This window comes from Cucurbita maxima, unplaced genomic scaffold (genome assembly GCF_002738345.1).
Source record: "Cucurbita maxima cultivar Rimu unplaced genomic scaffold, Cmax_1.0 Cma_Scf00030, whole genome shotgun sequence".
NCBI lineage: Eukaryota > Viridiplantae > Streptophyta > Magnoliopsida > Cucurbitales > Cucurbitaceae > Cucurbita > Cucurbita maxima.
The window spans coordinates 849678-867199 of NW_019272046.1; the positions used below are offsets into that span (position 1 = coordinate 849678).

Below are 17522 nucleotides of genomic sequence, written 5' to 3' on the forward strand. Positions count from 1 at the left end.
TTCTAACCCAACAAACAAGTCAATCATGAAAAATTCAAACTTCGCAGATAACGTCGACGTATGCTTGAATCTCAAGTTGCGTTTGAGAGATGTTTTAGAAAACATAAGAGGAAATACGTTAAAAATAATTTGAAATTGTATAAGCTAAAAGCGATTAGGCAACAACGACTTTGATAGCATATATAACCTAGATAAAAAGAAGTGACGACTAGTCATATCCCCTATAGTACATTTTAGGACATTTTAGCTCTGACGAGTGTAGACATAATCTTGGTGAATAGTCATACACTCTCGTCTTGACACAACATGAAGTTGTAAAGGTCTATCTAAGATGAAAGCATGTAAAAAGAGTTTGGAACAGACATGCAACCATGGACAATACGTCTTCGACAAGCATGACCAAGACATCTGACATGCGGCCATAGACAATACAACTCGAACAAGAATGACCGTGACACCTGATATCAAGCACAGCAAGATCATAACAAAAATGGGTCATTCATTGAATGTATTTTAGAAAGCTAAGGTATGGAGCTTTCAAACCTTGAAACACAATGATTACAAGAACCTGCTTAAAATTGGAATGATTTCAGGATTTCTTGGGCATGGGAAATAGCCAAAGAAATCTCTTGCACTTCAAGTAATCTCCAGACAATGTGAGAGTTGTTGTTCCTATTACAACATAAACTTATAAGCTCCCATTGTATTCATTCAGGTCATTTGTATATCAACAATCATTGCTTTCAAAAAAAGCTTCCATGGGAGAGAAAGTAATCCAAGCTTAAATTAGTCACCTCCTGAAATGAGCAGAGGTGTTCCATTTACATTGGTATTAGAGCATTTTATGAATGCCACTCATAGTTCTTGTCTAATACATCACATATGTGAAAGCATATGGCTCACTCAGTATTCTTTTCTGAAGAACAGAGAGAGCCATAGCTTCTAAAGGTCATAAAAACGACGCGTTTTTCTGATCCCGACATCAGATTTCACCGTATTCAAATGTCATCATCCCGTGTGATTTATTCTACCAAAACCCTACTGGTGTTGCAACTTATATCTCAGTTTCTGTTTCAATAATTTTGTCTTTTAGCTTTGTATCTTGGAGCGCTTCAAATAGAACAATACACCAATGCTTGTTAGAGCAATGGCAGCAGCAAAAGCACCAGAATATAAAGGTACGGATCCTGGTTTCTGGTCTAATGGTGCATCGATTTGGGCTTCACTATGCTGGATCGACTCAGGAAAATCCAAATGCAACCTTAAAACCTGCAAGTTTTTTCCAACGAGTAAACCAATCAGCTACTTGTCAATTGCATAAAAATTTAAAATACTAAACTAGAATGGCATAAAAATGCATTCATATTCTGCCTGCAGTACCATCTAAATTGCTAGAGAACGTAAATGCCAGAATAACAGTTCTAAGACGGTACACAAAAGATACCGACATTAATTACATTATGAACCAGGAGAGCAATACCAAGTCTGTTAAAAGATATTAAATTCAGCAGTATATTAGATATAACAGATTCATTTGATTTTCAGCATCAAGATAAATGGGTACTGAAATTTAATAAAACTAGAGGATCCAAATGCTCTAGTGTAACTTTGGTGTGGAGTAAAGTCACTAACTACAATGCAGCTTGTAATAGAAAGAAACAAACTAGCTGAACTGCACAAATTAGCAAATTAACAATGATAATAGACATAACAATAACCTACATGGCTAACAGAAAAGTAAAGGATAAGAATTCAAAAGATATTGGAAGATTAAGCTTTGTATCATCCTCTTGATGCACATTATCCAAACTAAACACACTTCTCCTAAATATCTAAACTAGGAGAAGTATGCAGCATTCTGGGAGCCGTTGATTGATGAACTCGGCGAAATTGGATGTTTGGACGTGGTGGCCTTGTCTAAAGGAGGTAGGGTGACCCTTGCACAATTAGTGCTCAATCGCTATCAGACATTTGAATTGGAGAGGTTGAACATATAAACCAGGTGCAGATGCAGTTGGTGATAGTCAAGCGTGGAATGTGGGCCTTAAAAGTGCTCAATTTGATGGAGAGAATAGTTGGGTGGCTTTGGTGGAGAAGCTTAGCTGTGTGCACGACCTTAACTAAGTTGATTTGGGAGAACAATTGCGCTCAAAGAGAGTTAAAAGTATTTCTCAGGTCTTTGGCCTACAGAAGCCTTAACACAGATGACAAATTACAGAGAACGTATAGGGGTTGCCCCCATCTCCATCGGACTGTAGACTGTGCTTAACAGAGGGTGAATCAATTGATTTTTTGTTTCTTAATTGTGAGTTTGTTTCTCGATCGTGCAGCCATGTCGTAGAGCTGCTGGGTATTTCTGTTTCTTCCTAAAAAGGTGGATGGTTGGCTTATGGAAGGGGTGAATGTGAGATCCCACATCGGTTGGAGAGGGTAACAAAGCATTTAATATAAGGGTGTGGAAACCTCTCCCTAGCAGACACGTTTTAAAACCTTGAGGGAAAGCCTAGAAGGGAAAGCCCAAAGAGGACAATATCTACTAGTGGTGAGCTTAGGCTATTACAGATGATATCAAAGCCAAACACCGGGCGGTGTGCCACCGAGGACGCTGGCCCCCAAGGGGAGTGGATTGTGAGATCCTACATCGGTTGGAGAGGGGAATGAAGCATTTCTTATAAGGGTGTGGAAACCTCTTCCTAGCAGACATGTTTTAAAACCTTGAGGGAAAACCCAGAAGAGAAAGCCCAAAAAGGACAATATCTGCTAGCGGTAGGCTTGAGCTGCTATAGTGAATGGGTGGAATTTGAAAGGAAAAGCCAAAGTGGTGGCGAGTTGTGCCTTTAGAGCTCTCTTATGACATCTGTGGAAGGCAAGGAATGCTAGAACCTTTGAAGATAAGTCTTTAGGGTAATTATGAATAATTCAAATAAGAACATGATATCACAAAAGAAAAAAAAAACAGAACGTGTAAGTTGAAAACTTTTACTAAATTAACTACCTTTAGTCCTGTGAACCTGGCATGATTTACAGCACCAGAGAGGTCGCCATCCGTAGAAAGAACTACTTTATCACCTTCATCATCTTCATACTGGAAAGAAACAAAACTATTGACTTACGCAATAAACTCAAAAAATTCCAGTCAGAAAAGCAGTAAGAAGCATACCAAAAGCAGAGGACGACTAGCACCATTAGTAGCACCAACCCTTTGCATCACGACAGACACCAACTCGTCTAAGGTCTCAGTGCCTAAAAAAACAATTATTAATTATTAGTTCCATGCAATTAGAAATCCATTAACAATTTCATCACTAAATTACAGAACAGTTCACCAGTATATTTTATTATCCCTTGTTTAAAGGCGTAAACCAAATTCACCGGGGTTAATTAATGTCTTCACACTCTCGCCAATGGAAACACCCTATGAACATTCTATAATGGGAGGTTGGAGTTACCCTCTTAGGGAAAATGTGATTTAGAAAAGATCCTTTAATTCAACTGTTGATGGCAGGTATAAGAGGCCTAAATGCAACAGGAAGGAAAAAAAAATAGAAATGACTTGCCACTGCTATTAGATATTGTCCTCTCTTTGGGCTTTCCCTTTCGGGCTTCCCCACAAGGTTTTTGAAACGCGTCTACTAGGAAGAGGTTTCCATACCCTTATACTCCAACCGATGTGGGATCTCACATGACTCCACTCAAACGTGGTTTCTGGACAGATTCTAGCGTTTCATTACCCTGCTATATCTTCCCAAAGGGAGAACAGGGGTGCTTTCGAGGAATCTAAAAAGTGATGGCTACGACTTACTAGCTGTGTTTAACACACCTCTAATAAAAGAGAAAATATCATAGAGACCTTCAGATGAAATCAATGAGAGAAAAATCCTTATATGATTCCAAAAGTTCATTGAATGTGAACTACTACGATGGAAGTTAATGGAAGCTTTGTGGTCTCTATCTCTCGTTTCCGAACATTTAGGACTTAAACTTATAGATCTATTTTTTCGAGAGTCAATTTGAGTCAGAAAAACATCATTCTTTGACACAAGGTAGTGGCAGCTCTACTGTCAGATGCGGAAGTATGGTTGGAACATCACAGTATATTTTTCACAATGAAGAGCAAAATGTGGAGTAGATTTGCGAAAATTCAGTTTTTGTTGCCTCAACTTGGAAGCTTTTTTACTATTTCCAGCAAGGGAGTTCATAAAAACCATAAGCACTCACCGCAATTTACGCGATGTACCCGACCCTTCAGATCCTCAAATTTAAAAGTAAATGAGTTTCCAAGACCTAGAGATGGATAGTTTAATGTCCCTTCAGAAGCCATGAGTGCAGACATTTCACTGCAAAATTATCACGAAGGTTTACAATCAGAAACAATCAGACAAGTACATAGCTATTGAGAATTCGTACCTATGTGTATCAAGATCATCAGGTGGTTCTAAAGCAAGTGCTGAATCCCAAAATTTTTGCATCATTGTGCTTGCCATATCATTAGCAGATCCAGAGCCACTTTCAACCTTGAATGACAAAAATCTTTATCAGCAATTGACATTTAATACCTCCTAATGAAAACTAATTATCACAATTAAGGCAGAAGCTTCTTCAACGAGTACAATTTTATGCAAAAATGTGCACATGAATCTTGCCACTATAGATTTGCAAGAGCACCAAGAAATGCAAGCCCCAAAAGTTTTCATCCATTAATATTCAAGAATTATGCCCATAGAAAGCTATTAGCTATTTTGATAAGATTAATGATTACATAACTGAGAGTGAGACAGAAACGCTTTACCGTGGATATTGCAGCATGCGTGATCTGCAGAACATCTACACAAGCAACAACACTCCCCTCTGCATGATAAATGATGTTATCATTAAAAATCACTTCCATATTAAGGATTTCAATTCATTTTAGTGGTTTACATCCTTTTCCCCAGGAGAGGGAGGATATATTCACATTGTAGAATTCAGATCCTGAGAAAGTTCTCACCGCTATCCAAAACAGGAAGATGCAAAAACTTTCCATTATGCATTATGTGCAATGCATCAAGGATTGTTGTCTCTACAGTCGCGCACACAGGATTTTGGGTCATTACCTTGAGAATTGGCAGATTGGAAAAGGAATCAAATACACTAGGATCAGTAAATACAGAGCAACACGGTATTTGATGATTCCACATTCCAAGAGCACAGAGTAATAAGTAAAAATAGCTTTTCAAAAGCAAACCTTTTCCACCAGAGTCAACTCAGGTGAAACATTCTGTGCCACTACTCGCATGAGAATGTCCTTCGAACTGCAGTACAGTTGCAGAACACATAAGCAAACACATTATCATAACAATAAAGTAAATAAATATTTAGGAGAAAAAAGAAGATCTTCTGAATCATGACGAATTAAATGTAAAAGTTTTGTACCCAACATCCACATTAGACCAGCAGTCAAACAACCGACAAAAATATATAGGAGATGGAAAGGCTGCTTAAATTTGGCATTTTAATTTTTGGAAACACATTTGACCTGAAATCAATTGAAATCATGGACTTTTGTAAGAAAACACCATCCAAAACCAACAAATTTTCCAGTAAAGACATCACATGGACAAAATGATTCTGCTCTCCACTGTTGTTACTACACAAGATACATCACTGATGGGACAAAGAAAGACCTAGTTTTATGGCTCGGACCACCATTATAAAGGGCATGTGTACCTATTTAAATTTAATTTGAAAAATAGCAAGATACTTTAGACTTACAACATATATGTTAATGAAACTTTTACATGTATTTTGCCCAGTGAATATGGTTAGAGAATATATCCTGTCTAGCTATGAGCAAGGATATGGATTTGAAGGCTAAGAGTAGAAGCCACTCAGTCTAAGTCCCTTCCTCAACCATCATCTATCGACAAGGAGAACTACAATGTATAAGTCAAGTTACACATGACGACTGTTCAATTCTACCAACTTACTATACAAAGGCTTTTATGTCGGTGGCTAAAACCTCATTCAAAACCAATAATAATAAAGTATTTGGCTTGTAAAATTATTAGGCACAAGTATCAAAAGGAGAAAGCTAGTCATAGAAAAAATATTAGAGAGAAGTGTCATACGTGAGGATTCCTTGAATCTTGTTTCCCATTGTCATTACAACAGAATTAACTCGCAAGTCCCGCATTTTTTTTGCAGCAACAGATATGGGATCGGATGCTGAAACGATTGCAGCTCTGAAAACATAAAAAGCTACAAAACTTGGTAATGATCCAAAGGTGAACTACATATATTCCTCAAATTACAGAGAAATAAGAAGGCTAGACAAAGTACTTGGTATTTTCAGAAAGAATGGTTGATAAGGAAGGTTTAAACATCCGCTCCCTCAGCGTCTCTATAAAAGCATACGGAGCTGAAATGATGATAAATAAGTTTAGTAAAAATTATACAACCAAATATGAAAATGATATGTTGAAGAAAAATAAAATAATATAGACTTGTAAGTGGTATGCAATGACCTCAAGGTGAATGCAAGGCTTTTCCTACTAAAATGTAGGATTGTTGCCACGCATACCTTTCCCAAACAAACAAGTCATTCTTATGAATTAGAAAATGGATCATTTGTCATTTATGCCCATATAAATGTTCCCTAGGCACTAACAAAAACTAATGCTTATACCAATGCATGCAAATTATAGATAAACATCCTTCTATCTTTAGGAACCAAACAGAGATAGCAACAATATAACGTATTAATCTCTCATCTAAATCTGAGTTCCATTATAGGTGTGCACATATAATCTCCTTTTGTCGTTAGAATTCAAATAGCGAGGATCCTCATGTGTGCGTTCACCAGTAACCAACTCAAAGATTAGCAAAGTAATATGTGTTTAGACCTTCATTTGTATCTAACATCATTATCATTAGTGACAATGCATAGCTATAATTACTGCCAAACATTAAAATTTACATCAATTGCGCTGATGATACATGATCATATTTAAGCATTTATGTACATCACTCCCTTAAACATTTATGAGATTACTATTTCAAGCTAAGGGATACGTATAAATTTGATTAAATCCACCATCATAACACCAGTCATAAAAAATATGCAATAAGGTCACATAAAGAAGTACATAAGCTAACCACAACATACCAGAAAAATCATTTCCCCACTGGCGTTCCACCCCTTCAACAGCAGCAGCAATGGCACTACCCTGCTCTGCAGCTTTCTCCATTCTTGATATGGCATCATAGAGGCACTTCGTAATATCCAACAAAGCAATAACTTCCCCATTTTCAACAACAGGAAGATGCCTAAATTTTCCTATAGAAAATGACGGGTAAAATGTAGGATGCTTCAGTGATCAGGTAAAGGATAAACCAAAGAAGAAAGACCCCATTACCAACAAAATACTAAATACTTAAATGTAGCGCAAAATTCAACCAAAATTAAAATTCTTAGCTATTGTAGATATATAATAGCATGAACTTCAAGTAAATACTCCAACTTATATTATAAATAACCAACTAAAAGAACAATTTAATTATAGCATGAAGCCGGACATAATATACATATTGTCGAAACAAAAGAAAATAAAAAAGCTTATTTCATTAGAATATTGACACGGAAGATCAAAAAATCAGACATACCTGCCGTCTCATAAAATAGCTCTAAGGTATCAAGAATCAATTTTGAAGTACAATCAAAAGCCCATGGAATGCCCATTGACATGATATCCCAGCCAAGATATATCTAAAATGATCCTATCCACTACACATACCAAAACCGACTTCCAAGATTGTAATATCCGAATTTTTAGATAAACAAATAAAAAAAATAAAAATAACAACATAGGGGCAAAAGGGTCATTTTGCCCCTACTCTTACCTAAGGGGTCTAGTTGTTTGGGCTCTAGAAGAAAGAGAAAGAAAAGAAAAACGAGAGAGAGAGAGAGAGAGCTGTGAGAGAGAGAGAGAGAGAGAGAGAGGAGAAGAAGTTAGGGTTCGAGAGAGAGGAAGAGTAGAGAAGACAAACCGTCGGGAGATCAAATCCAAGGCAAGAATCTTCGAAACCTCTCTCGGTGCTGGAAAAGGAGTTTGGGTGGTGGATTCACTCATTCTGGCAAGAAAATCCGAGAACGGACAACGTAAGGTTCCGAACTTCTTGTTTCGATTTTATCTAGATCTGAGGAGTTTCTTGAGCGTTAGATCTGGAGTTTTTGAGATATGTAACTAAAATAAGATTCACACAGGTTTCTTGAAGTTCCTGGACGAGAATCAGACGAAAATTGGAGTTTAATCGGACTTCGAGTAAACCGATCAAAAACAAAAAAATGTGAGTTTTTCCGTATCTTTGGACTACCTTAACTCATCTTGTGTTCATGGAAAAAAATAAAGGAAAAATATATTGTAGAAGTAGAATATGAGATCTACAATTTTCGTGAAGAAACTTTGTTGATATGGATTACGGATTGAAAGATGAGAAAATCCGAAGAAAATAGATCGAAAACGCTAACATCTGGAAGTTTGAAACACACGCAGGAGAGAGAAAGAGACCGCTATGCGTCGACCGACGAACGGAAGAGCGCGGCGGAGCCGGCGTGCGTCACGTGGTAGCGTTCCACTGGTGCGCTGAGTCGGGTTGACCCGTACACCCGCCGAACCGGTCCGAAAACCCGCGGTCCAACCCGACGTTTCCTGCCAAACACTGTGCGCCACGTGTCGCGCTCATAAAATTTGAAGGTAAGTCTGCGGCCGCTAGGTTCGAAATGCGGCACTGCCCACGCGTGTGCCTAGCGCATGTGGGCGTGTGCCAGCGCGTGTGAGGACCTGCTGGTGCGTGGGACCCCATTCTCTCACCCGTTTGGCCTTCGTTTGCTTGTTTTTCGCCCCAATTTCAACTCTGATCCTATTTTTATGTGAATTAGGACCTATCAAGGAAATTACAGAATTTTTGGAACCTTTTCCGGCAAATAATTCGAGCTTGGGAAGGCACGCGTCAACCAAATAAGTAACCATTTGGATTCCCACGAGCAGTACTTGTAGGAACCGCTTGGAATAAGCATGCATGCTATCATACTCATAAACCTAGCTGACCGAACCTAGCATATTAGTATAGAAACCATGAAAATGAAATAAATAAGGAAATCTATGGCTTCTAGTTATGAATGATGATGTAATCTGTTTACATTGAGATTCTGATAATGTAGGTATGCATGAGGAGGATGGGAAACTTGTGAAATCTGCGCTCCGGGTGAAGATGGATGTTATCTTCCCGTTGAGCATGTTTGTTAATATTGCATGAACTGCTGCATGTTAACTCCTATGCATGATGATTGCTTGTGTTATCTTTATTGTTGAATATGAAGAAATTATGAGCTTAGATTAGGGTGCTTGTGACTAAGTAGGCTAGACGAGACCCTAGATTGGGGAACCTCTAGAATACCATGCATTTAGACCCGTGAAACGATTACCAGCGGATCCAGAGCCCAGAATTCCAAACCCGATAGGTTTGTGAGACCTTGCACGAGAATCCTAGAGATGCATGAATCCAAGTTTAAGCCACCAAGTTCCACCCTAGAAAGAATAGTAGGTGACCACGGTAACTGTAGGTAGCCCGTTAGAGTTGAGCAGTGTGGATAGTATCATCAGAACCTCCACTTCCCTCTCTACTCCGATATCGTACCATCGAGGCAGATCTCCGGTACGGAGATCGTTGAGCTTGGCAGATCCGGTCAGGGAAGTGTGACAGGTGCCCAGACCTAGTGGTGATAGCTAAGGGGTCTTCTGAACAGGACTATTGGGCCGTAGAAACCCGTCCCTAAGCGGGAGACGTGGGGCCACGTAGGATGACTTAGTAGCTGACCGGCACACAGGGGGTCGCACCCTGAATTTAGTGGATGTATGGTCTCGTGTGAGGGTTGTTAGCTAACCTCCACGGATGATGTTCAAAGAGAGAGTCACGTATTCAGATCCAGCCATACGATCCCCTCAGATTTACTTATGAGGTCGCGCCTCACCTCTGGACATTGATCATTCCATTGCATAAGATGGGCAAGCCTCCTAAGATACAGAAAAGATAGTTGTAGCGTGATTCGTACTCATTAGAACCCAGAGATAAGACTGTGGATACCTACTAAGATAATGATGCGAAAAGAGCCTACAAGTAGGTTGCTTACTGAGTATATTCTTATACTCACCCCTTTCTCACCTTTTTTTTTTTCAGGTACCAGTCGATACGGGGAGGTGTTCAAGAGCTACACTGTCACAGAGGGGTGTCGTTCCAGAGCGTCAGTCCCTTGTCGGTCTTTTAGAGTCTCTTGTCCGTTTTCATATTTAGAGTCTTTTGTATTTCATTTTATATTTGTAATTCCTATTTGTAACATTTGACTTTGATTTTATATTTAATTTTGGTGTCGTTGATTTCCTTTTCTTGTTTTAAATTTTGCCAGAATTTTACCTTCTATTTTATTTTCTTTTTATTTGTATTTGTTTTCGATTTCGTCTTTTTAGTCACGGTTCGGTCTTTCGAAGCCTCGAAAGTCGGGTCGTGACAAAGATCTCTTAACCAATACGATTAGTTCTTTCAAGCAAAAGGCCCCACAAAATAGCAAAAACCAATAAAATGACCCCCAAGCACAAAAGGGTGACTGAAGAAGAAACTCTTCCAGCAAAGAGCTCACAATTCAAAGTGAGATAAGCTGACGTTGAACATCTGAAAAGGAAGTCTCAAATCAAAGAAGCAACTAACGTCTCCACAAAAGGTGATAAGGTCCTCTCAAATCAAAGAAGCAACATAACATCTCCACAAAAGGCGATAAGGTCCTCTGCCACTCTCTTGCAAAGGATACAACACTGCAACAATATCAAAGAGATTGACTTCCTCAATATGCAGCCCAAGGTGTCATTTTTAACACTACTATGAAGCACTTGCCACACAAAAGGAAGAACTTTTTTTTATTTATTTTTTATCTTATTACAAGAAATGTTGAATGGTAAAAGAAAAAAGGGGAAGGATACAACCTAGGGTTCAGGAGTCGAGGAAACCCCCGCCGTACACTAAAGAAGAATGGATTTTAGCTTAGCCAAGTCACAACTGCCCAGTAAATTTCCACTTTGGAAGAGGGCCACAAGATGTTCCTCCCAGGTCTTGGTCAAAGGAGCCCGCATGAGGCGATTGAAAGTGAAGCATGGACCTTCACTGATGTAATAAAGTTGGGAAAAATAGTCAACAATTTCTTTCTCAATATCTTTTTCGGTGGTAAGAGTGTTGCCACCATGAATTCTGGTACTAAAGGTCTCCTTGGAAAATTTAGTAATAGACTGAATAGACCTACAATGGATCATTACCCCATTGTACTCTCCATGGGTTGCTTCAAATGGGGCCCCACGCGCTTAGCTGGTGGCTAAGGACATGGATTCATTAACCAACTCAAATGGTTAAAAACAACGTTAAGAAATGGAACAAGGGGTTTTCGGTTGTATTTCCACAAACAGAAATCAGCTCCTTACAAAAATTACTCTTCTCGACCAAATGGAGGAAACCGACCTATCACAATAGTTCAACGCACATAAGAAGCTCATGAAAGCCAAACTCATTTCAATGGCTACAAAGAAAGAGCAACCTTGGAGACAAGAGTGTAAAAAAAGATGGCTCGAGGAGGATGACACAAACTCCAAATTTTTCATAGCATAATGGCCTCAAAGAAACAAGAGAGTGCTATCATGGAAATTCTATCAACACAAGCGGAATTTAGACAACAAAGAGGAAGTCGTCTCAAAATTTGTGTCCTTTTATATGCCATTATATACAAAGATAAACACAATCACTAAATTTTCCCACGATCTTGACTGGAGCCCAATCAATCAACACCAAGCAGCTTCCCTTGAGGTTGCATTCACCAAAGAAAAAGTATGGAAGGAAATAAAGATTCTGGGTTTCGACGAAACTCCCAGGTTGGATCGATTTACCTTCGAATTCTTTAAAAAAAATGTTGGAACATTCTAAGAGTCAATATCAAGAGAGTGTTCAAGGATTTTTTTTTTTCTTTTTGCAAAATGGAATTATCGAAGGAAACTTAAATAAAACATATATCTATTTGATCTCAAAGAAAATGGATAACTCGCACTGTCACTGACTTTCGAGCTATAAGTCTTACGACAGGACTATACAAAATATAGCAATGGTGGTATCAAAACGCCTCAAAAGGGTTCTCCCTTCCATGATTATTAGACAGCAAACAACTTTAGAGGGACGACAAATCGTTGATGCATCCCTTATGGAAAATTAACTTATAGATGAATGAAAAAGGAGTAAACAAAAAGGTGTAATCATCAAACTTGAACTGGAAAAAGCTTTCGACAAGGTCGATTGGGTTTTCATCAAAAACATTCTTGCAGCAAAATGCTTTGGCTCAAAATGGAGGGGGTAGATAAAAGGTTGCATCTCTTCTAAAAAAATTTCCATCATCATCAATGAAAGACTTAAGAGTAATAATCTATGCCACACTTGTTCTTTGACAAGGGAATCCACTATCCTCGGTTCTTTCCATAATGGTAATGGATTGCCTTAGTCGCTTACTTACGAAGGCAGAATATGTAGGCCAAATAAAGAACTTCCATATTGGTAATGAAGGCTTAAGTATCAACCACTTGCCATTTGCGGATGACACAATTCTCTTATCTGATTGTTCAGATATCTTCTCCACAAAAACATATTTAAGATGGTGAAAACCTTCCAAAGATTTTTGGGACAAAACATCAACCTCTAAAAAGAAAAGACCATTGGCAACAATTTAGCAAAGAGGATATCAAAGACTTTGCCAACACATACAGTATAAAAAAGGTGACTGCCCGAATATGCATCTAGGATTGCCCTTAACTAGGAATCCCAAATATTTCTCCTTCTGGAAGATCATCATTGAAAAAATAGAAAGAAGGCTATCCACATGGTCCTCATGCTACACATCTAAAGATGGCAGGCTCACCTTAATACAAGCCATATTATCCAACCTTCCTACTTTGCTAAATGTCTTTATTGAAAATGTCACACGAAGTGGCTACATAAATAGAAAGATTATTCAGAAACTATTGATGGAAAGATGGCACACATCTTGTCCGATGGAATACCATCAACCTCCCAATTGAAAAGGGAGGTCTTGGCTAATATTTGACAGAGAAGAACAGAGCCCTTCTTGCTAAATGGAGTTGGAGATATTACCACAAAAGGGTTATCCCTTCCATGATTATTAGACAGCAGACAACTTTTGTAGAGGGACGATAAATCCTTGATGCATCCCTTATGGAAAATGAACTTATAGATGAATGGAAAAGGAGTAAACAAAAATGTGTAATCATCAAACTTGATCTAGAAAAAGCTTTCGACAAGGTCGATTGGGTTCTCCTAAAAAACATTCTTGAAGCAAAATGCTTTGGCTTAAAATGAAGGGGAGATAAAAGGTTGCATCTCTTCCAAAAAAATTTCCATCATCATCAATGAAAGACTGAGAGTAACAATCTATGCCACACGGGGTCTTTGACAGGGGAATCCACTATCCTCTATTCTTTCCATAATAGTAATGGATTGCCTTAGTCGCTTACTTACGAAGGCAGAATAAGTAAGGCAGGTAAAGGACTTCCATATTGGTAATGAAGGCTTAAGTATCAACCACTTGCAGTTTGCGAATGACACAATTCTCTTACCTAATTTGCCAGATGTCTTCTCCACAAAAAAACATATTTAAGATAGTGAAAAACTTCCAAAGTTTTTTTGGGACAAAACATCAACCTCCAAAAAGCAAAGACCATTGGCAACAATGTTAGCACAGAGGATATCAAAGACTTTGCCAACATATACGGTTGTAAAAAGGTGACTGGCCGAATATGCATCTAGGATTGCCCTTACCTAGGAATCCCAAATCTTTCTCCTTCTGGAAGATCATCATTGAAAAAATAGAAATAAGGCTATCAACATGGTCCTCATGCTACACATCTAAAGGCAGCAGGCTCACCTTGATACAAGCCATATTATCCAACCTTCCTACTTTGCTATATGTCTTTATTCAAAATGTCCCACAAAGTGGCTACATAAATAGAAAGATATTCAGAAACTATTGATGGAAAGATGGCACACATCTTGTCCGATGGAATCCCATAAACCTCCCGATTGAAAAGGGAGGTCTTGGCTAATATTTGATGAAGGAGAAGAACATCGCCCTTCTAGATAAATGGAGCTGGAGATATTACCACAAATGTACCACAAAAGATTCAGACATTACTAAAAAGAGAGTATGTCCTTTTCTTTTTTTTTTTTAAGAAAACTTCATTGATGTATGAAATTTACGACAAGGGGGAGAGAAAGCCCAAAACCAAAGGAGTTACAATAAACATCTCCAATTGGGCAAAAGTGAAGAAATAATACAAGAGGAAAAAAGTGAATTCAGTTGGCACCAAGATAAAGCAAGGAGCAGAACAATATCAAAGAAGACCAGATATGTTTCTTCTCTGGACTCAGAAGCACTACGGTTTCTTTCAATCCAAACCGACCATATAAACACCTGACCAAATTCTGCTTAAGAAGTTCCTTCATGTCTTTAAAAGGGTGTCCCAATAGGAGTAAAGATAAGAGTGTGGGGTCCTTTGGTAGGGCCAACTTCCAATTAAAAATCAAACCTCAAATTGTTCCCAAAAAAGCTGAGATGTGTGATTGAGTCTCCAAATCAGCTTTGCAAAGGATACACCTACTTGGAGAGAGAGTCATGGAAGGGAACTTCCTTTGAGTCTATCATTTGTGTCTAAAGCCAAATGTGCATACTCCCAAAGGAAGAATTTAATCTTCTTTGGATAAACACCGGACCAAATGGCCTTTGTATGAAGGCAAGGATTGTTTGTAGACGAGGGAACAAGGCTGTTTAGCGAGATTTTCCTGTAAAACTTCCAGACTTCTCATATGGCCACACCCAAATATCTTCCTCACTTGATATATGGTTGCTGCATAAGATGAAGCTCAAATCAACCCACGCTGTCGCTTCTTCTTCTTTAAACTGCCTTCTGATGTGCAAGTCCACAAAGCCAAATCCTGACTCCACTTATCTTTTTGTAGGTATGTCCCATCTCAGAAAATCCTTCTTCAAAACTCCAGGAAAGGGGTCCCAAGTCAGCCTAGAAAGCCTTTTTGCTCTCAATTCTTTGAAAAAGTCCACTCGAGCTCTAAGATGAACATGTAACAAGAATGGTACTAGGAGACATGTAGCAGAGTGCAATGGGAAATTACACAGAACTGTTTAATATTGGCAAATTTTAAATCAAACTCAAGGAACGAGAAAACTATCAATTTTGGACAAAAGTAAGCTGCTATTTGAGGTTGGACCACGTATATGGGCCAATACTATGTGAGGATCCACAAGATCGAGGGAGCAAATTAAAGAGCTAAACTTTCACATGTTTCTAGTAATTCTATCGTTGTTAATCTAAACATTGCTCAACTGTTTAAGACATTATATCCTCGAACAAAAGGTAAAGGTTCAAATACCCACCCCACAGGTGTTGAACTCAAAAAAGTAGCTCTACTGGTGTTAGACTTCCCTTTTAACCATCTGGGCACATTGAAGTCTCCCCTAGTGCACCAAAGCCCCTAAGATTGACTAAAAAGGTCACCCATGTCTGACCAAAAATCTGATTTTCTGTGAAGAGATGGCACCACGATCTTCCTAATGAAGGGAAAGTCTACTGGCGTAGGGGTTGATCTTCCTCGTCCTCTATAGGATCCTCTAGGGGGCTGACAGTCATTAGTGGTTGAACATTTTCTATAACAAATCAAACCAAGTTCTAGGAAAGATTGCAGAGCTAAATTTTTTTCACTAAGACTCTGTCCTCCCTAAGAACGTCGTCGTTACAGTGTGGAGGTAAATAGCTCGTTTATGCATCCAAAGAGAGAGCCTGTACGGCCTCCTCCGCTTAAGTGATTGAGACTTTTTGCTTAATTAATATCTAAGAAGCAACAATCAGCCAGTTAATCCATGCAAAAAAGATTGAAACATATGAGAACATCAGAGAAATGAATTAGACGGAAAACAAACCAACCCTGAACCATTTTCTGGAGGGCTTCCATAGCAAGTGAATCTGAAGCAACAAAAATGGGATTCCGCGTCATAATTTTCGATACGACTGTCTGCTCCGGCCTCAGCCCCTCTGCTATAACCCTGGTAGCAATGTCCTGATAGAATCATCACCACAAACAAACACAAAATACTAAGAATAAAACACAATATTAGGAAGAACTCAGAAGTGAGTAAACAATAACATCTCAAAACAAACCTTATCCGTAAGAATACCCGAAAGCATAGCATTCGCATCCGTCAGCAGCACAGCATCAACACGACGAGCAGCCATTCGTCGACACGCTTCAGAAACCGTCGTCCCCTCCGGAATCGTAAGCGCTTTCGACAACCTCAGCTTCTTCACAGTCCTTTCCCCAGCAGCAGCAGATCTACATCATCCCCAAAACCACAACAATATCAAAACAACAACAACAACAACAACCCAGAAACAAACCAATAAGAAAAAAACACCACTCACGGCAACTGAGGAGGAGAACCCGGTTTGGGAACATTGCCATTACTAGCGCTACCATTATCGGCGGAGACCGACTTCCTGCTGGAGATGGAAGAAGCCCGTTTCTGGGTGTGGGAGTTCCTCCTCTGGGAAGAAGAAGAAGCAAGCTGAGTACTCATCTTCAACAAAACACTAAATTAAGGGTTTAATTCCCTTCTGAACCGATTGGGATAAGGAGTTTATGCATGAATTGAGGGTCAATGGAAATGGAATTGGGATTGAAAAGGTTGACTCGGAAATCAGAGAAAGAGAAATTAGAGGTATGACGACTATGGCGCAAGGATACGGTGGCCCCAACTTTCTCCCGGCGTCGGAAGTAGAAACCGGCCAAGCCCTTTGTCTCTTTCCCAGGCGGTCGAATGTGAGGGATTGGCTGACAAGCAGCCACACGCGGCCTTTCTTTTTGTTTTGTCTTTTGCAATACAATCTACCAAACGACATCCCGATTAGTTCCTTTCTACATGTCGTTTCTTTCTTTTTTTTTTTTTTTTTTTTTCCTCATGCTACTTTAATTTAAATATACATNTTTTTTTTTTTTTTTTTTTTTTTTTTTTCACTCATGCTACTTTAATTTAAATATACATCGATTATTATTATTATTCGGATCGACCTTTACGTTGTAATTTTTTACATTTATCTTCTTTAGAAAAACCGAGCTGTGGTTCAAATAGGTAAGCCCAAAGCGAGCAAAACCGAGTTCAATAGTTAGGCTCAAAAGTCGTTAAAGTGCAAACCACACATCCACGGAAAAGTTCGACAAAATAGAAGAGTTCTCTTTCATTTAAAAGACTAGCAAACAAAATCATAAAATGCTTTAAAGTTTTCGGTGTTGAATACTATTTTGAAGAGCAACGACTCCTGAAGAATTGAAGACTCAAAAACGTTAAAGAATAATTGAAGTTTCAATCTCGAGAACAAGCA

General features: G+C 38.8%; 1 protein-coding gene and 1 long non-coding RNA gene across 2 annotated transcripts; one reads left to right on the forward strand and one right to left on the reverse strand.

The window, feature by feature from the left end:
* Positions 1-675: 675 nt before the first annotated feature.
* On the reverse strand, positions 676-17010 carry LOC111465979 (CBS domain-containing protein CBSCBSPB3). The gene is made up of 14 exons (XM_023110499.1): positions 16566-17010; positions 16305-16476; positions 16071-16203; positions 7145-7315; positions 6319-6397; positions 6108-6221; positions 5225-5291; positions 4988-5093; positions 4790-4848; positions 4408-4514; positions 4219-4337; positions 3161-3243; positions 2996-3085; positions 676-1269 (listed from the first exon to the last, which is right to left on the reverse strand). The coding sequence occupies exons 1-14, from the start codon at positions 16718-16720 to the stop codon at positions 1090-1092; spliced, it is 1635 nt and encodes a 544-aa protein (XP_022966267.1). The 5' UTR covers positions 16721-17010; the 3' UTR covers positions 676-1089.
* On the forward strand, positions 8043-9450 carry LOC111466150. Its single transcript, XR_002714329.1, has 2 exons — positions 8043-8137; positions 8532-9450. It is a non-coding gene; the product is annotated as an uncharacterized LOC111466150 (long non-coding RNA).
* Positions 17011-17522: the final 512 nt, after the last annotated feature.